Below are 27,880 nucleotides of genomic sequence, written 5' to 3'. Positions count from 1 at the left end.
TTTTTTTACTTCATAGTTTGTTTTTGTTTTTTTACTATTGAAGTTGTTACAATTCTCTCTATAATAATGGTGACACTTGTGTAATAGTTTTCAACTCTATTACTAAAGTCTTTATGTTTGTCATTCTGTTTAAGGAAGTAGACCAATCCTTAACTCACATTTCAGCTATCAGTTAGTTACCTTCTATAAGAAGGCTTATGTAACTGCCCACTCTACATCTAGTCCAGCAAAGTGCCCCTCATTTTTGCTTCCTTATTACTCAGTGGATATCCTTTTCCTGCCACTTATAACAATGTATTTAAGTTATCTGTTTGCAGTTTTCTTCTTTCTTTCCCTAAGTATTGTTGAAAAGTCACACCCCCACACACCCACGATGGTAAGTCAAAAAGTATTGCTCCAAAATCATAGGAACTTAAACAAAAATATCAAAATGTGAAGCTATTGTTCTTCCACATGTCCTCCAACTAAGACCATATACTTGTGAAAGTAGTGTTTTCATCTTTCTAACCCTTCCCCAAAGAATTCTGTGTTCTTCAAGTTACACATGTCAAACAGCAGTTTGGGCACCCTCAGGGATTAAACTGTGTTCCTTTTCAAAGTTCTTTGAGTCTGGGGGTAAAAAAGGAAGTCTGGAGAGACAAGATTACGGAAGTAGGGTGGCTAGGATAAGGTTTCCCTATAAAATTCTCATAGGACAGTTCTTGCTACCCTTGAAGAATGAGTAGAGACATTGTTACATGGAAAGTAATTCCTCAGTGCAATTTTCCTGGCTTTTTTTCCACCAATACAGTTTCCCCTGTTTTTTAAGCTTCTCCATGGTAAGATCTCAAGATCACCCATGTCTTTTGAAAAAATCTATCAAGATTACTCCTCTGAGATCCCGCAAAAGAGTCACCATAATCTTTTGAGTTGACCTTTCTGCCTTGAAGTTAACTGGCCTAGCAGATCCCCCATGAAGTCACTGTTTTGATTGGACCCTTTTTTGAAGGCATTTCTTTTTTTAAGTGAGACAAACACAAATGTATTACTGAGAGAACTTGTCTGCAGCCATTTATTGATTAAATGTTTAAACATGTTTTATTTGGGATAAAGCCCTGCATGTATTAACTGGAATCATAGTAGAAATACTTTTTGATATTCCCTTTTATTGTTTATTAATGACTACTTTTCACAGGGAAGCATTGTTTTTATCTCTTTTACCTTATTTGCTGCTTTCCCTCATTTCCTTTTGTCAATATACCTTATCATAAGCCATTATTTCAAGTATAACAACCAAAAAACGATGTCCGTGTCAATTTTGGAGAGGTTCCCATTTTTTACTGTAAATATGAATTATTGTTGTTGTTAAGTGCTGTTGAGTCAGATCTGACTCAAAATAGAATCTGAAAATACTGCAGATCTACAATAATCTTTTTAAAACTCCTATTTCTGTATCATATTTATAAGACAATTCTTTGTATTTTCTTTATTCCTTTATGTAGAAATTATGTTCTAAGTAACTATGTAAATAGTGGTTAGAAATTATGTTCTAAGACTATGTAAATAATGGTCAGTTACATAAAAATAAATTTCTTTCTATTACATAAAAATTTTATGATATATATATATAAACACAAAATTAATAAATCTTTGAATACTACATTTTTTCACTGTGGGAAATACACTGAATAGTACATTTTCTCACTGTGGGAAATGCACTGATTGATAAAGTAAAAGAACTTTAAGTAGACCTATAAAAGGCCATCACATCTTTCGAAAAGGTAACCATTATAACATTATGGACTGAAGCTCTTGTGTACATTGTTAGTATATAGAGCAGTGAAGACTAAGTGTGCTACGTCTAACACATAAATATTTATGTGTACATTTACTGTATCAGGGTTGTGGTTGTTGTTGTTAAGTGCTGTCAAGTCATTTCCGACTCATAGAAACCCTGGACAGTATATCCAAGGAGTTGCTGGTGGGTTTGAAACACCACCTTGTGGTTCAAATTGACTTTGTGGTCTATTGCTTATCCCATAGTGCCATACCAGGACTCCAAAGTGTCCTGTGTCAATCTATCAGGGTAGCCTATGTCAAACTTATTCTACCATGCCTAGTCCTTACCAGAAATGAAAGGATATGACACACATACTACAGTGAATGTAAGATAATTATATACTCAAACAGAAACATTTTTGTGAGGTTAAAAAGAATAATAAGAAATTAAGTGAGAAAATAGCTTCTATAAGTACATATTAAAACATGCCAAAATACTAAGATAAAATGACAACTAAAAAGAAAAGAGAATGGCAGAATAACCAACATAAGTTGCAAATCTGTCTGGACAAATTTCAGAAAACAAGCTTTGAAAGTAGTAGTTTTTGTTACAAATTTAAATGTACTGTTTAACTGTATAGAAAATATATTATGTACATCCATAGCATCTTAGTAAACAAGTATGAGTTTGTGGAAAAATTCCATTGTCTTTTCATTCCATTAGCCACAAACTTTTTAAAGTACTCTCATATAATGAGAGTTGACTAATACGTTCTTTGACTATGAAAAATAATGTCTATTTTAAAGAGTTTCATTTCTTTGCTTTCTGTAATAAATTAAGCATTTTAGTCCTTGACCCTATCATATCTATAGCAAAATGTTATTAAATTACTCACCATCTTTTTCATTACTATTTATGATTTCTGTCTCTGAGGTACAAGCCTCATATTTATTTCGCAGCATAATAAAGTCGCTCAAAAAGTCGGAGCTATCCTCTTGTTTTTTACCATATTGAATAGACACTTCTTCAATTCTTGAAGAACATGATTCATTAGATGGTACTGTGCAGTCAAATTCAACATAATCTTTATTTTCTTTCTTTTGTATTATTCTGTGAACTAGCTCTGGATCATGCTTTCGTTTTTCTTTTGTTGGTCTTTTATCAGAGATACATTTAGGAAAACACAGAGGTGCTATTTCTTTTGCCAGTGATAGACTCTTTTGTGGAAGTGATAAATGATCATCTGCAGATTTCTCTTTAATACATTTAATAGAAGAACAACTTTTATGTTCTAGCGATGCTAAAAACAGAACAAAACAAAAATACTCAGATAATTTCTATGCCTAAATGAGTATTCTATTAGGATAATTTTTAGTTGTGGTTTCTTATTAATAAAATTTGACCCTTAGGAATACTTTGCTTATAATTTTGAAAATAAATTTTTGGTCTCTATAGAAAATGCATTTTAAAAAGGAACAAAAATTCAGTATAGCTTTTTCTTGCTATAGGACCTAAACAACCAAGCAAAGAAAGAATTACAGAAAAAAAATTCTATTTGCCAATAGGTTTGCAATGAGTCACAGCTTTGGAAATAATAGTTACTCCAAGGGCTACAGATTTATGCACTAGGAAGTTACAGAGTAGGAGAAAATACTTACAATGCACACAAAGGGGCTTCAAAAAGTTTGCGATAAAATTCCATTGTTTTTCAGTTCCATTTTTCCAAACGTTTTAAAGCTTTCTTGTATAAAGTCTTACAGCTCAATTTAAAGAAAGCAACCCAATGAAAATATTAGCAAAATATTTGATCTCTATATATATTTAATGCTTTATTGTGAATTATGTGATAGTCCACATGGGAGGACATCGGCTTCACATTGAAAAATATTTTTTATAATATATAAGCACATGCAGTGTGATGGGTAGCTTTTATATGGTCTTTCTTGTTTTTATATGATCATGTAAGTCCAAGCAAATGCCTGATGGAACTATGCAAATTAGGTACTTGTGGCCCACCAAGGGGTTTGGACAGCTTGCTAAAATGTAGATGAGGTGGGTCAAAACAAATATGGCATATGGAACCTTAATGAGAGGCTGGTCAGTTTTGCCATCTTGCTGGGCTTAAAATGAGCAATGCCAGAGGTGGACACGGGGACTTCACTACTACTATGAGGAAGAGACAGGAAAGGAGTATGTCCTTTGACCCTGGGGTCCCTGCTCTGAAAACTCTCTAGATTCAGTAGACAGGGAGTGGGAGTGTGTACTATAACCCTGATATTGTGTAAGACAGTGAGAAGCAATAGCAGAAAAATGGAAGCAACAGTAAAAAGAGACAGGTGAGAGATGACCCACTGGAGGAAGGCAATCACAGTGGGTGCACTGACCCACTAAAAGCCTTCATGCTGGAGGCTTCCTGGCAGAGTGGGCTTCTCCCTGTGCAATTACTGATGGAGCTAAAGAGCTTTTGTAACACTTGCCTGACAGTACAGAGGCCAGAGAGAGCCCTGCCTACAGGCATGATGGAGAAGAGGCTGTTCTGATTGGAAGAACTGTATCCTGAGTTGTTCCTGGTACTGAATAGCAACCTGTTACTTCCTGACATGGCAAGGTAGGAAAGCACTGGTTTGCTAACTGAAAGGTCAGTGATTCAAACTTGCTTTTGTGAGTCAGAACCAATTCGATGGCACTTAATAACAACTTCCTCGATAAACCCCATAAGTGGCCAAATTTTCTCATGGAAGAAAGTAGTACCTAAAGAAGTCCAAGGTCTTAAATTCTGACAGAGTCAAAGCCAATACTGAATGCTAGACTTAGTTATATTTTCCGAATCATCTAGTGAAAGGAAACCCATTCTCTAACATTTTTTCAATCTGAAAACATTCACAAAAGTGACAGTTATTATTATGTACTTACAGTCTAATTGAAGCAATTTTGTAGACAAAAAGATCTCCTTTTTAGTATCGCCAGAAGATAGATAATTGTGACACAAATCTGTATTTAGATGTCCCAAAGTTTCAGTCATTATCAGATTTAGTCCTGTTTGCTTCCACCACTCTGCCCTTAAGGGACTAATCACAAGGCTTCTTTCTCCAATGGAAAGCATCTTTTTAAAATCTGTAATTGAGGACTGACTGCTGGACTCTGGAATTCTTGGTACTTAAAAAAAAAAAAAAGGAAGAAATTCCCCAAAAATAAACAGTCAAAAGTAGTCTACAAAGCAAAGGAGACAGAAAACACAATAAAGCTACACTGAAAACTCCTTCTCATGAACTATATTTCCACACATTAGAAAAATAAAGAAAAAGAAAGCTGAAGTTTTATATAGTACTTGATCTTGAAGATGTTAATATTTGCAGATATCTAAAGTATTGCAGAAGTAGAAGTCATATAAAGGATTCATTTCAATGTTTGGTAACAAGAAGAAGGTAAACTTATTCCTGATATCTAGTAAAGGGAACCATTATTTTTGTGTGACCATTTAAAATTACTAAATTAATACATTTGATAACATTTTGAAGACTTCAGATAAATATTAAATCAGAAACTCTAATTCATTATAAGTTAAACAGATATATCAGACCATATTTTACGACGACTATATTATTAGAATGGAGCTCTGGTAGCCTAGTGGTTACGAATCAGGCTGCGAACCTCAGGTCAGCAGTTAGAAACTACCAGCTGCTCCGCGGGAGAAAGATGAGGCGTTCTGCTCCCATAAAGATTTACAGCCTCGGAAACCCTGTTCAGGGTCGCTATGAATCAGAACCGACTCCACGGCACATAACAACAACAACAACAACAACAACATCTTATTAGATACCATGGTATAAAGTTTCCTGCTTGATTAAGTTTTAATCTGAATAAAGATAAATCTTAATTTATGAAGGATTTGAAGTAGCATGACTATTTAATGCTATATCGTTGTTTTATTATTATTGCTATTATGATAGCAAGAACCAACTCCAAATTAGGATTGTTGTTGTTGTGAAGTGCCCTCAAGTCGGTTCTGACCCATAGCAACCCTGTATAGGGTTTCCAAGGAGCAGCTGATGAGCTTGAACCACCGACCTTGAAGTTCAAACAGCTTTGCAGTCTGGCGCATAAACCCATAGCGCCACACCAGAACTCCAAAATTTTTGGAGGGCGCTGGATATGTTACCCTGATTATGGTGATGATTTAATGGGCTTATTGTAAAATTTCACTTTAAGTATGTATGATTTATTGTATGCCAATTATTCTTCTATAAAGCTGTTTAAAATGTTATCACTTAATAGGTTTATTTTAGGGAATAATTGAGAATAACATAAGGCACTTAGTAGATTGTATATATTTTAGTAAATAATAATTACTATCATTGATAACCGTACCTCCTATTATCACTTTTGTTCTTGATATTATAAAAAGTACTATTTAAAAATTAAGATTTAAAAATGCATAATCATAATTTGCATTAGCATAGTGGTTACAAATTGGCCTGCTAACCTCAAGGTTGGCAGTTTGAAACCACCAGCTGTTCTGCAGGAGAAAGATGACGCTTTCTGCTCCTGTAAAGATTTACAGCCTCGGAAAACCTGTGCAGGATCACTATGAGTTGGAACCGACTCTACGGTATTTAACAACAACAAAATCCTAATGTATGCATTTTTAAATCTTGACAATAAGCTCATGAAATCATCACCATAATCAGAATAGCATATCCAATGCCCTCCAAAATTTTGTCATACTCCTTTATAACATCTCTTCCTTCTATTTTTAGGTGTATAATTCAGTAACAACTCACTATGTTGTGCAGCTATCACCACTCTCTATGTCCAAAGCTTTTTCATCATTTCAAACAGAAACTCAGTACCCCTTAAGCAGTATTCCTTATTCCTCCCTTCCCCTGGACTACACTAACCAACTAATCTACTTTTAACTCTACACATTTGCTTGTTCCAGATTGTTGGCGTTGTTGTTAAGTGCTGTTGAGTCGGTTCCGATTCATAGCGACCCTGTATAGGGCTTCCGAAGAGTGACTGGTGAGCTTGAACCACCAACCTTGCAGTCAAACGGCTTTAAGTCTGGTGCATTAACCCACAGCGCCACACCAGGACTACTTGTTCTAGATAGTTAATATTAATGGGATCATACAATATTTGCCCTTTTGTAACTGACTTATTTTACTCATCATACTGCTTTCAAGCACGTATCAGAACTTCATTTCTCTTTATGACTGAATAATATTCCATTCTCTATATATACATATTTTATTTATCTCTGATGGACATTTGGGTTGCTTCCATTTTTTGGCTATTATGAATAATGTTACAGTGAATACTGGTGTACAAGAATCTGGTGAAGTCTCTACTTTCAGATCTTTTGGGTATGTGAAGGGGTTTCAAAAAGTCCATGGAAAAATAGCATTAAAAGATAATGAAATTTTCTCACAAAATTTTTGAGACTCCTTTGTATACCCTAAGAGTGCAGGGTCATATGGCAATTCTAAGTTTAACTTTTTGAGGATCTGAAAAACTGTTTTCTATAGAAACTGAACCATTTTTATAATCTAACCAGCAATGGATGAAGGTTTCAATTTATCCACATCCTTGCCAATATTTGTTGTTTTGATAAATTATGTTGAGCAGATTTCATGTGCTTATTGACCATTTGTGTATCTTCCTTGACATTTCTATTCAAATCATTCATTTTTTATTTGGATTGTTTGGTTGGCCATTTTTTAGTCTCTTGTTACTTTGTTCATATTTCTTCTCCTGCACTTTTGCTTTAAATACACATTATACTCTTGTCTGACAACTCCAATATGTGATTTTATTTTGATGCCTTTTGTTTCTGCTGGCTCTAACTGATGATGTCCAAATCTCTGTGATTTTTGTCTGTTATTATGTGTTTCTTCAAACTTTTTGAAAATTCCTTGAAGTATGGGTTGATGCTACATTCCTCCAGAAAGAACATACTTTCCTCTAGAAATGATTTACATTAGTTTTTCTATGTGTTTGGGGGCAATATCAACTTGAGATTACTTCTAGTTAGAATCACTCGCTGTTTTTCAAATCATATAGGAGTTTGAATTTACATTGTGACCTGCCATGATGGCTCATTATCTTGTTAAATATTTTTTTTTCTTTTCCTTTCTTCCAGCACCAGTGACGAAATTCTTAAATTTACTCATTATTATCATCTATGGTTTATTTCTTATATGTTCTTATTTTGGTAGGATGGTTTGTTGGACTCAGTCTTACGTAGGGTCTGTAAATGCTCTCCCTAGGATAAGCTTTAGGTTTAATTGTTTACCCTATATACCATGCAGTGTGGTGCTGTAGTATCAGCAATGGACTGTGAATCACAAGGTCAGCAGTTCAAACTCACCAACTGCTCCTCAGAAACTCTATATAGGGCCACAGTGAGTCCGAACTGACTGGAAAGCACTTAGCAACAACACCTTACAGACATAAAAACAGAGGCTCAAGGTCTCCAGGGTTTAGTAGAAATCTTCCAAGTTGAAAGCCACCTTTGGTATTCACTTGCTTCCCAAAGTTCCTGTTTTTACTTTGATTTTGGCTTCTATAATTATTTTTCACTCTTTAAAAAGACTATTTTATCCAGAATTCTACTTTCATAGTGAAATATTTCAGACACAGAAAAATATTTTAACATACTTACATAACCTTGGAATATACATGTACTGTTCATATTTACTTCAAAATTATTTTGTTACAAACTATAAAAATAAGTTCCAAAAATCAATTCTAGCATTAACTAAAGTAATATACTTTTAGCATTAATACAATTTTTATAACCAATTCACAAATAAACTTAGAAATATAAGCTATATATATGGAAATATAATTGTATTCTCTTAAAATTTTCTATATAAAGGAATTACTAAAAAAACTTTTTCATATACTCTTCTATTGAACGCAATGAACATTCTGGCATTAAGTTTTACCTGTAAGCAAAAATGATTTCAAAACACTTCTGCAGCGTTCTAATTGCCAAACCATACAGCATTTATTAGCTGATTCTTCAGTGACAAGTAAATTACTGAAAGAGAAGAGTTAAAGTTTATTACATTTATAATATTGTCTTTCCACGATAAAAATTTGTTTTAGAAGTACTTTTTACAGTTAAAAGCAAGTAAAATTCAATCTATTTTAGAAATGTATACACTGAAATAGAGAGTTCTATAGGCTAAATTTCAAATACTTACTTCTTCCTCTCCTGGGAAAATTTTGGTTATTTGTCAGCTGTTTAATTGCTCCAGCTTGCTTCCTAACTTCCTCCTACCTCTAACTCTCTCAATGGAATCTGGTGTCAGATAGGGTGGACAGGAGGGTATTAGTACTTTCCTCCAAAAACTGTGCCAGCACCAACCTGATAAGCCATCTCAATTAAAAATTCAATCTAAGTAAAACTACCAAGCAAATAAATAGCAGCTTTATGACAAGTTTTGTTGTTGGTTTTTTTTTTTTTTTTTTTTGGGGGGGGGTGTTGTTTTTTGTTTAACAAAATTCCTGTCCCCTAGTTCACTTTACATAGAAATTATGGACTCTCCACTTTAGGGCGATCAGAATTATGAAAAAGTCCTGTCTTCTCTACTTTTTCTGAAATGACAGTGTCAAAAATTTAGTCCAAATCCTTCAATCTTAGTGGGTGTGCAAGCGAGTGGGTCTGTGTGTTCTTATGTGGTTCTTGGGTAGGGGAGAGAAGGAAGAAATATGTAAGAAAATTAGTGTAAATTACAGGTCACCAGCTATTAAGTTACCAGCCTTGGTAGGGAAGAGATAATTAATTCATAAACCCTTTAATCTATGCCCCAAACCTCCTGTTCCCCTGCCAGAATTGATTGTATTCTGTTTCTCTGATCATATGAAATATATGTGAGCAAGTTAATTACAAATGTTATTAGGTACTATCGAGTCAGTTCTCATTCATAGCAACCCTATGAACAACAGAAAGAAACACTGCTTGATCTTGCACCACCCTCACAATTATTGTATGATCCCATTGTTGTGGTCACTAAGCCAACCCATCTCATTAAGGCCCTTCCACTTTTTCACTGATGCTCCACTCTCCCAAATGTGATGTCCTTCAGCCACAGGTCTTTCCTGACAACAGGTCCAAAATATGAGAGATGATGTCTCATCATCCTCACTTCTAAAGGAGCATTCTGACTGACTTCTTTCAAGGCAGATTTCTTTGCTCTTTTGAAAATCCGTGGTAATTTCAATATTCTTCTCCAATACCATAATTTACATATATATCAACTCTTCTCTGGCCTTCCTTATTCACTGTTCAACTTTCACATGCACGTGAGGTGATTGAAAATACCATGGCTTGGGTTAGCTGCACCTTACCCTCAAAGTATTATCTTTGCTGTTTAACATTTTAAAGAGGTCTTTTGCAGGAGATCTGACTACTTCAATATGTCCTTTGATTTCTTGACTACTATTTCCAAGCATATTGATTGTGGATCCAAGTAAAATGAAGTCTTTGACAACTTCAATCTTTTCTCTATTTATCATGATGTTATTTATTGGTCCAGTTGTGAGGATTTTGATTTTCTTTACTGAGGTGGAATATATACTGAAGGCTGTAGTCTTTGATTTTCATCAGTAAGTACTTCAATCCTCTTCACTTACAGCAAACAATCTTGTGCCATCTGCATATCACAGGTTGTTAATGAGTCTTCTTATCGTGATGCCATGTTCTTCTTCATATAATCCAATCTCTCAGATTATATGCTCAGCATACAGATTGAATAAGTATGGTGAAAGGATACAACGCTAATGCACACTTTTCCTGACTTTAAACCATTTAGTTTCCCCTTGTTCTGTTCTAACAATTGTCTCTTAATCTATGTTCAGGTTCCTTGTAGGTACAATTAAGTGTTCTGCAATTTCCATTCTTTGCAATGTTATCCATAGTTTGTTATGATTCACACAGTTGAATGCTTTTGCACTGTCAATAAAGCACAAGTAAACATCTTTCTGGTATTCTCTGTTTTCATTCAAGATCCATCCGAGATCAGCAATGGATATCCCTTGTTCCATGTTCTCTTTTTAGGCCGGCTTGACTTTCTGGCAGCTTCTTGTCAATGTACTGCTGCAATAATTTTTAAATTATCTTCAGCAAAATCTTACTTGCATGTGATATTAATGGATGATTTCCACATTCCGTTGGGTTACTATTCTGTGGAATGCAGCAAATATGGATCTATTCCAATCCGTTAGTTAGCCAGGTAGCTGTCTTCCAAATTTCTTGGCACAAATAAGTGACTGCCTCCAGTGCTGTTTCAGCTGGCTGAAACATTTCAATTTGTTTTCTGTCAATTCCTGGAGCCTTGTTTTTTGCCAAACCCTTCAGTGCAGCTTGAACTTCTTTCTTCAATACCATTGGTTCTTGTTCATATATTACTTCTTGAAATGGGTGATCACAGACAATTTCTTTTTGGACAGCAGTTCTATGTAATCCTTCTATTTTCTTTTGATGCTTCTTGAGTCCTTCAATATCTAGTCCATAGACTCTTTCAATATTGCCACCTGAGATTTTAACCATTTCTTTAGTTCTTTCAGTTTGAGAAATCCTGGCATGTTCTTCCCTTTAGGTTTTCTAACTCCAGGTCTTTGCACATTTCACTATAAAACTTTGTCTTCTTGGGCAGTCACTTTAGCTTTTATACATTCAAAAGCAAGTTCCAGAGTCTTTTCTGCCATCCATTTTGGTCTTTTCTTTCTTTCCTGTCGTTTTAATGACTTTTGCTTTCTTCATGCATGATGTTCTTGAAGCTATCCCACAAATCTTTTGCAGTCTGTCATTAGTGTCTAATGCATCAAATCTGTTCTTGAGCTGGCCTCTAAATCCAGGTGGGATCTATTGAAGCTCATATTTTGGCTTTTGTGGACTTGTTTCAATTTTCTTCAGCTTCAGCCTGAACTTGCATGTGAGCAAGTTCTACCCTAGCTTTGTTTTGGCTGATGATATGGAGCTTTTCCACCATGTTTTCTCACAGATGTAATGGTTTTGATTCCTATGTGTGTTCCATCTGGTGCTGACCCTGTGTATAGTCACTGCTTACGCTGTTGAAAAAGGTATTTGCAATAAACAAGTTGTTGGTCTTTCAAAATTCTATCATGTGATTTCCAGCATCATTTCTAGCACCAAGACCATATTTTCCAAATAACGAATCATTTTGTTTCCAATTTTTGCATCCAATAGTCAATAATTATCAATGCATCTTGATTGCAAGTTTGCTCAATTTCAGACTGAAGGAGTTACAGAATGATTCAATTTCTTTATTACTGGATTTAATGGTTGGTGCAAAAATTTTAATAATAGTGGTATTAACTGTTTTTTCTTATAACCATATGTACATATTCTATCATAGCACTGTACTTCAAGACAGATCTTGAAATGCTCTTTTTGATGATGAAAGCTACGCCATTTCTCTTCCATTTGTCATTCCTACTATAGTAAACCCTATGAATGTCTGATTCATAATAGCCAATACCAGTTCATTTTAGCTCACAATGCTAAATCTTTATGTATTTAATTTAATTTTTGATGACTTAAAATTTTTTTCTAGATTCATAATGATGTTTACACCTGTTTCTTCTCATTTAGAGTTGTGCCCCATTGACAAACGAAGGTCCAGAAAGTTTTGTTCCATCCATGCATGTCATTAAGGTCAACTCTACTTTGAAGCGGCAGCTCTTCCCTAGTCGTATTTTTTAGTGGTTTCCAACTTGAGGAGCTCTCTTCTGGCACAATACCAGATAATGTTCTGCTGCTATTCATAAAATTTTCAGTGGCTAAGCTTTCAGAAGTGGTCCACCTCTTCTTCTTCCTAAAGTCTTAGTCTGGAAGCTCCATTGAAACCTGTCCACCATGGATGACTCTGATGGTATTGAAAATACCAGTGGTATAGTTTCCAGCATCACAGTACCACATAAGCCACCACAGTATGAGAAACAGATACATGGTAGTAATGATAAGTACTGGTAGTTATTTAGTAGTCCTGGTTGTACAGTGATTTATGCTTGGTTGCATACCAAAAGGTCAGCTGTTGAAACCTATCAGTTGCTCTGAGAATACAAGAAGTGGAAGCCTGCTTCATAAAGATTTACAGCCTTGGAAACACTCTGGGGTAGTTCTCTTCTGTTCTACAGAGTTACTATGAGTTAGAATCGACTTGATGAAAGTGGATTTTGTTTGTGTTTACTAGCTAAATCAATAGTCTAGAGCAGTAAGAACCTAGGTTTTATGTTTAAACCATTCAATTCATTCACAAAAGACAAAATTCTGGGCATATGGTGACAACATTTGGAAACCTAGGCAAAATTTTAACCTTAGCAAGGTCTTTGTGACAACCAGACACCTCAGATTCTTGACAATTATTTTAAAGTGAGAAGAAGGAGAAATATTTAGGCAAGCCATGCCCAACAGGAGACCAAATGAAGCAAACATTCTCATTATAAATGTAGTTTTCTGAAGATATATCTAAATTTGATATATGGTCATATGTAAAATCACACTCACAATTCAATAATCAAAAGGTATGGAAATAAGGTCTTATTGCATATAAGCACACAAAAATGTAGCCAAGTCTTATATACGTTTGTTGTTGTTGTCAAGTGCCATTGAGTCAGATCCGACTCATAACAATCCTGTATAGGGTTTCCAAGGAGTGGTTGGTAGATTTAAACTGCCTACCTTGCAGTTAACACTTCAGTGTTTGTCCTACAACGCCAAACCAGGATTAAAAATATTTCCTAACTGGGTATATTGATTACTTTCAGTCAAAATACTGTACTGTAATACCTGAAACAAAAGACATTAGACCCACAAAAGCAAATTAAGGTTACAACAACATATGAGTTAAAAATTGTCCTCATTCTGTCTGTATAATTTATTATAATCAACTTTAAGACAAATACATCATTTTTCGACATAATCTGCTTGCTTTTCAATACACATTATACAATGTCAATAAGCTTTCATATTCCCTTATTTTAAAATGTTTTTGGCTGAGCTGTGAATCACAAATGTATGGCTGTCTCCACTTCTTCGTCAGAGTGAATCTTTATCCTTGAAGGGCTGCTTTCTGGCAACCAAACAGGTAAAAATCTGATGGAACAAGATCAGAACTTTTGTGTTGTTTTAAATGATCTCTATAGGGAGGATGCTTTAACATCACAAAATCAAGTTTTTGCAGAGTGTCAATAGTATGGGCAGAAGTATGAGGATGTGCATTGTCATGCAAGATCACAAAGCCCTTGGATAGCAGTCCTCCGTGTTTAATCCGAAGTTGAGGCTTTAGCTCTTCAGTGAGCATCTCACTGTAATGAGCACTGTTGACTGTTGAACCCTTTTCCTGATAGTGTCAATACTGGCCCTTGAGAATCTCAGAAAACTGTTTAAGCATCAATTTTCCAATTTATGATTGACTGTTTTTTTTAAGTTTCATATTGAATTGAGCGATAGTTTACATGGGAGACCATGTTTTACATTCATCATTTCATTGCAATGATTACAATCTCCTATGTATATCATCATTCAACAGTATTTGCTTCTATTCCCTCTGTTGTTTGTTTTTTGGTGGTGGAAGGGAGAGGTACACAAAAACACTCAGGAATATATAATAATTTAAACCAAAGGACACATTCTGTGAGCTTGCCTCCTGGCCACTAGCACCTGACTGCCAGCACACACCCTTTCTCTTTTCAGGAGTCTAGAGTCCTCAGCTGCTCTCTCTCTCTCCATACCCTCATCTGTCTCCTATCTGGTGTCACTGCTTCTCTGGACAGGGTCCCACATTCTGCTTGTGCTCTTCTCCCTTAAAAGTTTAAGGGTGACTTTTTTTTTCTTTAAGTTTTTATTGTAGATTGAGTGTAAGTTTACAGGACAGATCATCAGTTTTAGAATCAACAAATCATACAACTTTTTTCATCATAATGATTACATTCCTCTCCATGTACCATCATTTAACAGTATTTCTCTCTATTCACTTTAACTCTTTTTAAAAAACAACATTTAGGCATATATAATAATTTACACCACCAAAGGGCACATTCTACAAGTCTGCCTCCTGGCTGCCAGCTCTTAGTCCCTCTCTTGCCATGAATCTAGAGTCCTCAGCTGCTCCCTCTCTCCATATCCCCATCTCTGCTCCCATCTCAGGTGTAGCTGCTTCTCTGAATAAGGTTCTGCATTCCGCTTATGCTCTTCTCCCTTGATGGTCCTAAGGTCCTCTGTTTCTGGACTGTAAAATTAACTGGTCCCCCATTTTTGTTACAAAACTTCTACCTTTACAACTGTGACAGTCGCAATTAGTCATGATAACAATGAATTACTATTGAATCATAAGAATCTTATCCTCATCTCTTTTATTCAGACCCATCTAGACAAGATGACAACTATTCAGTGGGGAACTCTTTCTTGGCCCACACACTCTTAAAGTCCCTCTTGAAACCTTGTAAGCCAGAAGCCAGTCACTTTATGCCTTTATTGCCCCCTCATTTTAGGTAGCCAACGTCTAAGTTGCCAGTCCCTATCTACCCTGTATACAGTAGCAATAGCATTGATACTTGATGTGAAGACTCCTTCCCTTTCTGTTGGTATTCAGAGTTACTACCTCCATGGTCAGGTTCATCACATTGTATCAATTTACCCTTGTTTGTTTCCTTTATCAAATATTGTGTGTGTTTTTTTTTAATCTTCCTCTAGTTGAGTTCTGATTATCAAGCCATCGAAGCTAGGTCAAATGGGTACACTCTGCAAGTTTGGGTGTTCTTGTGCCTCTCTCCCCTTACTTCATAGCAGCTGGATGTTTCAGTTTCACTCTCAGATCTAGCCCTCTGTGGCTATGTCCTTGTCCATGGGCTCGGGTGTCCCCAGGTCTCACCGCACTTTGGACCAACCAGACCCTCTTCTCTCTCTCTCATCTCCAGGTCAACAGGAGTCAATGGACCATGGTTGAACTCAACCCATTTCTTCATTGCTGCCTTTCCCCTTCCACTCACCAGTAGACCAACGTGGTAGCCAGCAAGCTTACATGCCTGTTAGTGTGTTCCCTTTGAGTTTCAGTCTTAGAGGGAAGGTATGGATGACTTTTGAACATTTTCTTGGTTGGATATTGAGGTTGTTTCCATTCCACATTCTGTCATTGACTCTCATTCTCACAGTGATGAATCCATGTCTTATCACCAATAATGATTTTTTTTTTAAAAAGAAACTGTTACCCTCCTTCAAGTATGGGTCCAAACTTTGTTTGCAGCGTGCAAGCACTTCTGTTTAAGCTCTTCCATGAGTTGTTTCAGTAACTATCTTGCACAAACTTTTTGAAACCTAAGTCTATTGTGGGTTATTTTATAGGCAGAGCCAAGGCTGATTTGCAAATGATTTGCCACACAATTCACTGTCATTCGACAGAATCCTTTCATGTGCACACTCAATGTTGTCATCAGCAGTAGACATGGATGGATGTTTTAATATAACCAGAGTGAGGATAATTTTTGATCCACCCTAGTGTGCGTATGTGTGTTTATACATATACATACAGACATAAATATATGTATATATCTATTCTGTTGCTTTTTATTTTAGTACGTTTTTCTTTTTTAGTTTGACAGTTGAAATACAAATTCATTTTTAAAATAAGGATTTAAAAATTTTTATACTCATAAACCAAAAGGAAGTGATTTATCTCTTGCTGGTAAGTGAAAGAATGATGAGACAATTTCCTTTTATGTTGTTTCAAATATCTCTAAAACCATCAATTAGGTTAAAACCTGTTTCTTTTCTAACTTTGCCATATCATAATGCATTAGATAAGATTTAACTTTCCTAAATTTTCATTAAATATCTGAGTTATAACAATAAAATATGTATAATTTGTAAGAATAGGTATAATTTACTATAGCTAAATAGACACTTTTAAAAGCAGATTGAAATTTAAGATTATGCTTAGTTCTGTTAGTTTCTATTTCTAATTGCCCATTTGCTTTAACAGATGGATTGAGTATATGGGCTAAATAAAAGAGCACTAAAAAAGATAGTACGTGTCCTGAAAATAAGTATTTTTGTACCTTTGCAAATGGACTACTAGTACTTAAATATATTACAGGTCATTTTCCACACTCATCCCATGTTATTCTAAGAGTTTATACCTAATATGGGCAGATCTAGTCTGTATAGCATAATGAAGCAAACATTCTCATACCAAATGATTACTGTAGTCCCCCAAATATAAATAATTCTTAACCAGAAGATGAAGTTATATGAGGGGGCTTATGAAAGTTCATGGAAAGTGTAATTATTATTATTTTTTCTTAATTGGTAAAAACAGTGTCATTACCTTTTAATTACATTTTTCCAAGAACTTTTTGAAGCCCCCTCACATTTGAGGCTCTCAGTATAAAGATCCTTCATCTATGTAATACTATCCTTCCTAAGATCATTAACAAAAGACTAAGCATCCAGTGAAGAGCTCTAGAGCCTTGACTTTAGTTGTTTCTACTCAAATGGAAGAAATGAGGAGGCACAAGAGCTGAACAGAAAATTTCAAAGATCAGCTTGAGAAGATATAGCCAAATATTACAACAAAATGTGCAAAGATCTGGAATCAGAAAACCAAAAAGGAAGACCATAGAAGAATTGATGCTTTTGAGTTATGATGTTGGAGAACAGTATTGAAGGTGCCATGGACTGCCAAAAGAACCAATAGTTCCATTTTGGAAGAAGTGCAGCCAGAGTGATCCTTGGAGGCCAAGATGGCCAAACTTCATCTCTCATACTTTGGACATATTGTAAGGAGGGACCAGTCGCTGGAGAAGGCTATCATGTTTGGTAAGGTGGAGGGTCAGAAAAAAAGAGGAAGACCCCAAAGAAATGGATTGGCCAAGTGGCAGCATCAATGGACTCAAGCGTGGCAACAGTAGTGAGGTTGGCCCAGGATCGGGAAGTGTTTAATTCTGCTGTGCATAAGGTCGCAACAACAGTAGCCCAACAGCACCATCTTCTGGCAGACCAGCAAAGCATAACTGCTGTTGTTAAGTTACATGAAGTACCCATTCATAGTGACGTTGCATAGGATTTCTTGGAGTGGCTGGTGGATTTGAACTGCTGACCTTGTGGTTCAAGCTGACCTTGTGGTTCAGTGCTTATCCTACAGTGCCACTGTTGTTGTAAATGCTGTTGAGCTGATTCCAACCCATAGGTACACTGTATAGGGTTTCCAAGAAGTGACTATGATCTTGAATTGCTGACCTTGTGGTTCAAACTGACTTTGCAGTCCAGTACATTAACCCATAGCACCACACCAGGACTCCATAGTACTATTTGTTGTTAAGTGCTGTTGAGTCAGTTCTGATGCATAGCAACCCTATAATGGGTTTCCGAGGAGTGGCTGGTGAGCTTGAACCACTGACCTAACAGTTCAAACTGACCTTGCAGTCCAGCCATTAGCCTGCAGCGCCACACCAGAACTCCTAAATACTAAAAATTCTCTACAGAGCTTCCTGTTTCTGCTCCTGAAAGACTCAATTAAAGATTTCCAGATTTTCCTGACAATGTGTTATTTTAGGGCATTTAAAGATCTAGGTTTACAGCAGGGAAGAACAGACCTGTACTGATTATATTCTTAGTTTTGTAACTGTTGTGCTGTTATTGTTGTTAAGTGCCATCGAGTCAGTTCCAACTCATATCTAATCTTTATAGGGTTTTTGGAGTGGCTGGTGGATTTGAGCCATCGACCTTACAGTTAACAGTCCAGCGTTTACCCTATAGCACCACAGCAAGACGCAGAAAAATGAGATGACTTTAATTCCAGGATAATAGACAAATATAGCCTAAAAAACAATACATGCATGCCACATGGTATGGAAACAACCAAAGCTACATCAGACACTCAGAGGGCAAAAATGTTGACCTATTAAGCTATGCAATTTTGAATCATCCTCAAGCTAGAATACTCATATAATGATGCAGTCCTTCAATATAAGTTCCAATAAGACTACAGACCACTATCAGTAATAATGGAGTACTGGACAGATGTGTGGATCAAGCCTTGATTCCACATATCTGGTTCCAGTGAACACCAAGATTACACTGATGAAGGTAAATAAATCAGTGGGTGTCTGCTGCTAGTGGTGGGATATGAGCTCTAGGAAAACAAATTGATAGTCAAAATCTATTGATTAGCCACTATCTACACTGCTCTATTATGATTCTTGACTATTTCTGGCCCAAGAACTATAACAAGTCCTGTACAAGCCCTCATAAAAATCCTGTGCGTAGGCACTATTGTTATCCTAATCTTACAGATAAAGAAACATAGGCACCTAGCAAGTAAGGTCATATAGCTAGTGATGTTACTGTTAAGTGCCATCGAGTCAGTTCTGACCCATAGCGACCCTGTATAAGGTTTCCAAGGATGACTGGTGAGCTTGAACCACTGATCTTGCGGTTCAAACGGACTTTTCAGTCTAGTGCATTAACTCACAGTGCCACACCAGGACTTCAAACATTATTGTTGTTTGTTCCAACTAATATTGTTGTTGTTGTTAAGTGCTGTCCAGTAGATTCCGACCCACAGCGATCCTATATAGGGTTTCCGAGGAGCAGCCAGTGAGTTTGAGCCACCAACTTTGAGCTTCAAACCGACTTTACAGTCTAGCGCATTAACCCACAACACCACACGAGCACTTCAGAACGTGATAGAGCTGGGAAGTCCAGCTTTTGTTCAGTGTTCTTAACTACTACTTTCATGGCAGTGAGGTTTTAGTTTAGAGGCAATGTCATTGGCAAGTGTTCAGTGCCAGCGCCTTAAGTTTGTCCTGTCAGGATCTCTTAAAAATTTCAAGTTATTTATTTTTAGTGGTAGTATATTCACATTTAAAATTCTAAAAAGATATTGTGAAAAATCTCCCATTCATGTTCTCAGTTCCTCTCTAGACAAAATCAACATTACCTGTTTCTTGTGTCCTTCTAAAGATATTCTAACATATAAAAATATGTACAAATATAGTCATATATTCCTCTAGTTTCTTACTATAGATACTATCTATTTCTTATTTATATAGTAGGGATCTTGGAAATTACCATTATAATGGAAGATTTAATTAAAGATTGTTTGCTCTGAATTGTAACTTGCAAATATTATCTTTACTTACATTTTGCAAACAGGAGAAAATGGAAATATCTGAAACCTTGAATATAATGAATTCTGTGAAGAATGTTGACTTGTTATTTGTAGATGAGTTAATGGCATCTCTAACTTTCCTGAAATATATGTTGTTCAAAATTAAAATTAAAAAATCATATCACATAAACATTGAATAAAATTAATTTAGATTTTTCCTAAACAACTAATATGTTTGATAACTGTGTTATAACAAAAAGACTTCAAAAAAGAAATTTTAGTTACTTGCATGAAAAATAATTGTTTCAAATTTCCAGCTATATAAGGAATTACAGATAGTTTTATTTACCTGCTGTCTCTACTAATAATGGTGACTTTCCACAAAATGCATAGATAGGTAAGGTTTATTGACCATATTATACTTAAGATAACATTCTAAGAGTTTTCTAAGATAGAATTACTTTTATCCCCATTCTAAATACTGGTGATATTAAGCAAATGATATTAATGTAGAGTAATTCTTCACCTTAATGAGTCTGAACTATAGTGTCTAGCACTAGGATCATGTATATTCATAAGATATACTTTAAAAACCATCCTCATTTATCCATAAGTACTATGATTTTATCATTTTCATAAATAAAGCAGTAAACTTCCAAAAAGATGATTAATGGAATCCAATTATAAACATAACTGATAACTGGATCATTATCAAAGCTAAGAAGCAATATAATTTGGAATTAAACTAGAACGAAAAATGACTCTGGTATTCCAAACTTGGTAGAATGACAATACTAATGATACTGATAAATCAGAGAGTGAAAAAATTACATTAGGGGATTAAAAAAATAAATTTTAAAGAGTATAAGAAAAGCTAGCAAAATTGCTAATACTGAGATAAAACATAAATTTATACGGACTGAGCTATATCATAAGTTTTCTATTTTTAATATTAATATTATTCCTTTAATTTCTCTTCCTAAATATTTGCAACTCTATATGTTAATTCAGTTTTGATGCTGGTAGGATTCTTAGTTATTGATAATAATAAATATAATGGAGTAGATAAGAGAAAAAGAAATGACTATTTGGAATGCAATAATAAAATTTTAAGCATGAAAACTGCCTTACAGTAGACTACATATATGAAAGTATTGTACTTTTATGTCATTATAGGTAAGCACTGGAAAACTCAATGATTTATTCATAATTTCTACCTGGTTCACTGCACTCTGGTTCACAAGGATTTTGAATGGTCAAAATCTCTGTGAAGCTGCATTTTATATCCTCAGTGTCAATTCTATATTTTGTAACAAGATCTGAAAAAAGGATGAAATGCTATTATCAGCAAAAGCACCATTAAGTCAGTAACATTGTTAAGTATCTCTTTGTGTCTTTAAAAAAAATTTTTTTTAATTGTGAATAGAGTGAACATTTACAGGTAAAATCATCAGGTTTTATATTCAACAAAGCATACACTTTGTTTCATCTCAGTGGTAATCCCTTTTATGCAAAAACAGTTGTCCTACTTAATTCTTTTGGGTATCCAAGTACAAATACCATCTTTCAAACTCTTATGGGATATACATATTTGTAGGATATATAAATACATACAAAACTCCCCTTTCTTCCCTTACCCATTCAGCCGGTGTCTCTGTCCATGTATCTATGAATTATTGTTGTACTATAAGCCAATTTTCCTTTTCCAGAGTAGTAGGTATATGGAAGAGACCTGGTGTGATGCTGTAGGATTGGTATTGGACTGCTAACTACAAGGTCAACAGTTTAAACACACCAGCAGCTCCTTGGAAAACTTATACAGGGGTATTATGAGTTGGAAATGACGCAAAGGCACTTAATAATAAAAAATATGGTATCTAGAAAGGGTCCCTGGATGGTGTAAATGGTTAAGTGCTTGGATAACTGAAAAGTTGGTGATTCAAATCCACCCATATGTACCTCATATGGTACATATGACTTCTGACTGGAGGGTCAAGATGGCAGGTTAGGCAGAAAGGTTGTGCAGACCCTCTGCAGTAAGGATACAGAAAAATAGATGAGATTCTGAGGATGGTCCTGGAACTCTGAGCTTCAGAAGAAGGGATAGAGAGGTAGAGCGAGTGATTACAGGGAGAAAGAGCTGGGCAGATGCAGCAAAAGAGGACTACTGAGATGTGGTGGCTGACAGACCATGCTTCAACCGTCTTGAGTGAGTGTGAGTGATTTCAGAGACTAGAAAACATATTTGCATTGCAGAAACCTACCTGTGGCTAGCAGAGACAAAGGTACGGCAACTGTGGACATACAGCCTAACCACAGCTGTATCCTTTATTGTTGTTGTTAATGCTAAGTGCCATTGAGTTGGTTTTGACTCAAAGCAACCCTGCATAGTATTCCCAAGCAGCAGCTGGTGAGTTTGAACTGCCAAGTCTGTGGTTCAAAATGAACTTGCAGTTAGTACTTTGTCCAACAGTATCACACCAGGACTCCTGTACCCTCTATAACCACATCAGTTGGGTTATAGTCAATATCAGCTGCTACACACCTGATCAATGACAGCAAACAACATCAGCTAAATCAACCCTAAGCATAACTACATGAACAGCGAATAGAAAATAGAGCACAAGTTCATCTCTTGATTACGCCCACAAGGAGTTAGTTGGTGAATGCCTAAGAATACACCAACATATATTCATCAACTTAATACAAATAAAACAATACCTCAAAAGCAATAGATATTTTCTGTTCACATGAAGAAACAAGACAGAGTAACTCAAACAAAAGACCAAGAAGCAGAGCTAGAAAATATTTTTGAGGACAAATAGGCACTGGAACTACCTGAAAAAGAGACTGATACTTAATTACTTCCAAACAATTGACAGAAAGGTCGAGGAAAACAAAGATGAATTCAGCAGAGTGCTCCAGAACAATCAAACAAAACAGAAAATGGACTGGAGAAAATCCAATCCTACAAACAGAAATCCAGAAGATTAACTAAGAAATAAGAAATGGACAACACACTGAAAGGAAAAGGAGTAGGTCTCAATCAATGGAAGCCAGAATTAGTCAGCTTGATGATAAATATCTTGATACTAATAAGCCGGAAGAACAATCAGAAAAAAAGAATGAAAAAATTTAAAGAAAGCCTAAGATTCATATTGGACAACATGAAAAGGAATAAACTATGGATGATTAGAATTCCAGAACAGGAAAAGACAAAGGAGAACACAGAAAAGATAGTCAAAGAGCAGCTGAAAGAAAATTTCTCCAACATCATGAAAGATGAGAAGATAAGCATTCAAGAAGCTTAATGAACCCCAAAGATAACAGACCTCAAAAGAAAATCACCAAGACATATCAGAATTAAACTCTCCAAAATCAAAGACAAGGAAAGAATCCTGAAAGCAGCTTAGGAAAAACAAAATGTCACCGACAAAGGAAACCAATAAGATTAAGCTCTGATTTCTCAATAGAAACCATGAAGGCAAGTAGGCAACAGGGAGATATATACAAACCTGTGAAAGAAAAAAGCTGCCAACCAAGATTCACACAGCCAGCAAAATTGTCCCTTAAATATGATGGAAAAATTAGATAATTTAGAGATAAACAGATATTACAGTAATTTGTAAACACCAAGACAACTTTACATAATATAATAAAGGGAGTCCTTTGGACTGAGAACTAACAACAGTAGCCAAAACTGTAGAATGACATACAAGGCAACACCACACAGAATTCAATCCAGATAAAAAAGCAACCATAGTAAAACAAAACTATAAGACTGAAAATAGGGACTCAGAGATATCAATTTAAAACAACTACTAAGCAAAAAGAGGAAAAAGTATAGTTATAAAATTCCAAGATAGAAGAGCAAACAGAAAGAAAGGATTAAAAAATCTGAAAAACTTCTAAGATTTATGTTGGACAAGGAATGAAGAGGAATAACTTAAGAGTTATCAGCATTCCAGAACATGAAGAATCACACAAGTCCACTGAGGAAACAGTTAAAGAATTGGTGGAAGAAAATATCTCTAATATCCTGAAAAGTGAAAAGATAAACATTCAAGAAGCTCAACGAACCCCAGGAAGGATAGACAACAAAAGAGAATCATTAAGACATATCATAATCAAGCTCTCCAAAATCAAAGGTAAGGACAGAATCCTAAAAGCAGCTAGGGAAAAGAGAAGCATTACATACAAAAGCAAGCAAGTAAGATTAAGCTCGGATCTCTCGCAGAAACCATGCAAGCAAGAAGGCAATGGGGATATATATATATAAAACCCTGAAAGAAAAAAAAACTGTCAACCAAGAATCCTTTATCCAGCAAAGCTATCAATACAATTCGACAGTGTAATCAAAACATTCCAGGATAAACAGAAGCTAAGGGATTTTGCCAAAGCCAACACTATGCTACAAAACATCCCAAAGGAAGTTCTGTGGACTGAGAACCAACAAGAACAGACAACAACCAGAAATTGACGTATGTGGCAGCACCTCCCAGAACTAAATTGGCAGATGAAAGAGTCGAGACCAGAACAAAACTATAAGAACAAACTCAGAGAATGTGGGAGGTCAGTCTATAATCAAAACAACTACAATGTAAAAGAAAGTAAACATGTAGGAAGAGAGATCTAGATGGTGAGAAAGTTAGGTAGATTACAGGATGAAATAGACTGCACTAAATGGAGGGAAAAGTTAATGGAATATAAGGTAATCTCAAAGAAAATTAACACTATACAACATACCAAGAAAATGAAAATCCAAGAACATGGAAATATTAAAATTATGAGGAAATTCACAAGAAAGAACACAAAAAGCATGAAGTCAGCAAAGGAAGACACACAGAACAAAGAAAGCAGCAACATCACACAAAAAAATCATAATGGCAGCAATCAATCCATGGTGGTGGTGGTTATGTGCCGTGGAGTCGATTCCAACTCATAGTGACCCTGTACAGGGTTTCCAAGGCTGTAAATCTTTACAGGAGCAGAAAGCCTCATCTTTTTCCCATGGAGGAGCTGGTAGTTTTGAACTGCTGACCTTTCAGTTTGCAGCCCACTTTGTAACCACTACACTACCAGAGCTATCTACCTATTGGTAATTACACTGAATGTAAATGGATTAAATGTACCAGTTTAAGAGAAGGAGGGTGGCAGAATGGATAAGAAAGCAAGATCCTTCAATATGCTGTCTGCAAGAGACACATCTCACACACAGAGACAAAAACAGATTAAAAGTTAAAGGATGGGAAAAAAATATACCAAGCTAATTGCAAAAACAAATAGGAGTGGCAGTACTTATCTCTGATAAAATAAATTTTAAGGCAAAAACCATCATAATAGATAAAGATGGACGTTATCTCATGATTAAAGGGACAATTGAACAAGATGACATAACCATAATAAATATCTATCCTCCCAATGAAAGAGCTCTAAAATATATAAAGCAGAAGAAGAAATGGATGAATCTACAATAATTATTGGTGATTTTAATAAACCGCTTTCAAAAATGGATAGAACAACCAAAAAGAAACTTGACACAGAAGAACTACACAACACATTCAGCCAACTGGAGCTCATAAATGTGTACAGAGCATTCAACCCAACATCTGGACAATATACATTCTTTTCCAGTGCACATGGAATATTCTCCAAAATAGACCATGTCTTAGGACACAAAACAAATCTTCAAAAATTTACAAATATCAAAATACTACAAAGCATCTTCTCAGACCACAAAGCTATCAAATTAGAAATCAACAATAGAAGACCAAGAAAATAAAGTCAAATACATGGAAACGGAATTAACACCCTGCTAAAAAGTGACTGGGTAGTAGAAGAAATTAAACGTGAACTGACAAAGTTCCTAGAAAAATTGAGAATGAAAACACAACTACCAAAATCTTTGGGACACGGCAAAAGCGGTGCTGAGAGGACAATTTATTGCATTTTTTAAACACACACATCCAAAAAGAAGAAAGAACCAAAATCATCTACAACAATTAGAAACAGACCAGCAGAGGGAACCTACAGCCATCAAAAGAAAAGAAATAATAAAGATTAGAGAAGAAATAAATGTGATAGAAAACAGAAAAACTATAGAAAGAATCAATGGGACAAGAAGCTGGTTCTTTAAAAGGATTAACAAAATTGACAGACTATTGGCAAACCTAACAAAAGAAAAGAGGGAGAAGACACAAATGACACACATTTGAAACCACATAGGCAATGTCACAATGGAACCCAAAGAAATCAAAAGGATAATAACAGAATACTATGAAGAGTTGTACTCCAACAAATTAAAAAACTTAGAAGACAGGGATACATTTTAAGAAAAACATGACCTAGCTAAACTCACACAAAGTGAAGTAGAAAACCTGAACAGACTCATATCAAAAGAAGAAATTGATCAGTTCATCAAAAAACTCTCAACTAAAATAAGTTCAGGCCCAGATGCTTCATGGGTGAGTTCTAGCAAACATTCAGGGAAGAGCTGTCACCAATTCTACTCAAAATATAGAGAAGGATGGAAAACATCCTAATACATTTTATGATGCAAGCATAAACCTCATACCAAAACCAAGGAAGGACGTCACTAAGAAAGAAAATTATAGACCAATATCCCTCATGAACACAGATGCAAAAAATCTCAACAAAATCTTAGCCAACAGAATCCAGCAGTACATCAAAAACATAATAAATACATCATGATCAAGTGGGATTTATATCATGTGTGCAAGGATGGTTCAACATTAGAAAAACAATCAACATATTCCACCATATAAATAAGAAAAAGGAAAAGAACCACATGATCATACCGATTGATGCAGAAAAGGCATTTGAAAAAATCCAACATCCATTTCTGATAAAAACACTCAACAAAGTAGGAATTGAAAGGAAATTCCTTAACGTAATTAAGAGCATATATACAAAACCAACAGCCTACATTATTTTCAATTGAGAGAAACTGAAAGCCTTCCTTTTGTGAACAGGAACCAGACAAGGATGCCCTTTGTCACCATTCCTATACAATATAGTGCTGGAGGTCCATGGATATTATCCTATCACAGACAGTGTTGTACCTCATGACGGATCTGGATATGTTCTTTTTGACAATGAGAGAGATGCAAACAAAACACTAACAGCGAATCTCAAAAAAAAACAAAAAAAAAAAAACCCAAAACAACAAATGCTGGCGAGGGTGTGGAGAGACTAGGACCTCTTACATTGCTAGCGGGACAATAAAATTGTTCAACCACTCTGGAAAAAATGATATGGCGCTTCCTCAGAAAGTTAGAGATAGAAATACCACATGAATCAGTAATCTCCCTACTGGGTATACCCATCCATAAGAAATATGAGTAAGGACAAGAGTAGATATATGCGCACCAATGTTCATCACAGCACTATCCACAATAACAAAAAGATGGAGATAGCCTACATGCCCATCAATGAAGGAATGGATAAGCACACTTCAGTACATACAATCAAACATTATGCAATGTTGAAGACTAATGATGAATCTGTGAAATACCTTATACCATGGATGAAACTGGAAGACATTATACTGTGTGAAATTAGTCAATCACAAAAGGACAAATATTATATGAGATCATTATTGTAAAAACCATTTCTTTAGAAAAGGTTTCCAAACTAACACAAATATTCTTTGATGGTTACCAGGGGTGGAAGGGTAGGGAGAGTAATTCATTGGCTAGAAGGTAGACACATGTTAGCTTGGCTGATGGTAAGGGCAATATACAATAAGGGGGAGGGCAATATAAAAGAAGAGGGAGATTGGCTGAAGAATAATGAAGATAGGTGAAGATACAGGGAGGCATGCATAGGCTAAAGTGGATAGAAGTAAACAGTGATATATACACAAACTTGGAAGAGTGCTCTGTGTGTAGATAAAAGGATTGAGACATAAGCCAAATATGTATGGGAGAAAAAGTGGCATATATATATATATATATATATATAT

The 27,880-nt window shown here is 35.5% G+C and overlaps 1 protein-coding gene across 1 annotated transcript in view; it reads right to left on the bottom strand.

Annotated features, from left to right (window-relative positions):
* The window catches only part of LOC102825748 (chromosome unknown open reading frame, human C9orf84), a 152,287-nt gene that overhangs the window by 78,470 nt on the left and 45,937 nt on the right, over positions 1–27,880 (bottom strand). The window contains 5 exon segments of the mRNA XM_006864729.1: positions 2,655–3,059; positions 4,673–4,915; positions 8,707–8,801; positions 19,928–20,036; positions 21,114–21,215. Coding sequence (XP_006864791.1) covers positions 2,655–3,059; positions 4,673–4,915; positions 8,707–8,801; positions 19,928–20,036; positions 21,114–21,215 — 954 coding nt within the window.

The sequence above is a fragment of the Chrysochloris asiatica genome, unplaced genomic scaffold (genome assembly GCF_000296735.1).
Source record: "Chrysochloris asiatica unplaced genomic scaffold, ChrAsi1.0 scaffold00069, whole genome shotgun sequence".
NCBI lineage: Eukaryota > Metazoa > Chordata > Mammalia > Afrosoricida > Chrysochloridae > Chrysochloris > Chrysochloris asiatica.
The sequence above is the reverse complement of the archived record's forward strand: the minus strand, read 5'-3'. Positions and strand labels throughout refer to the sequence as shown.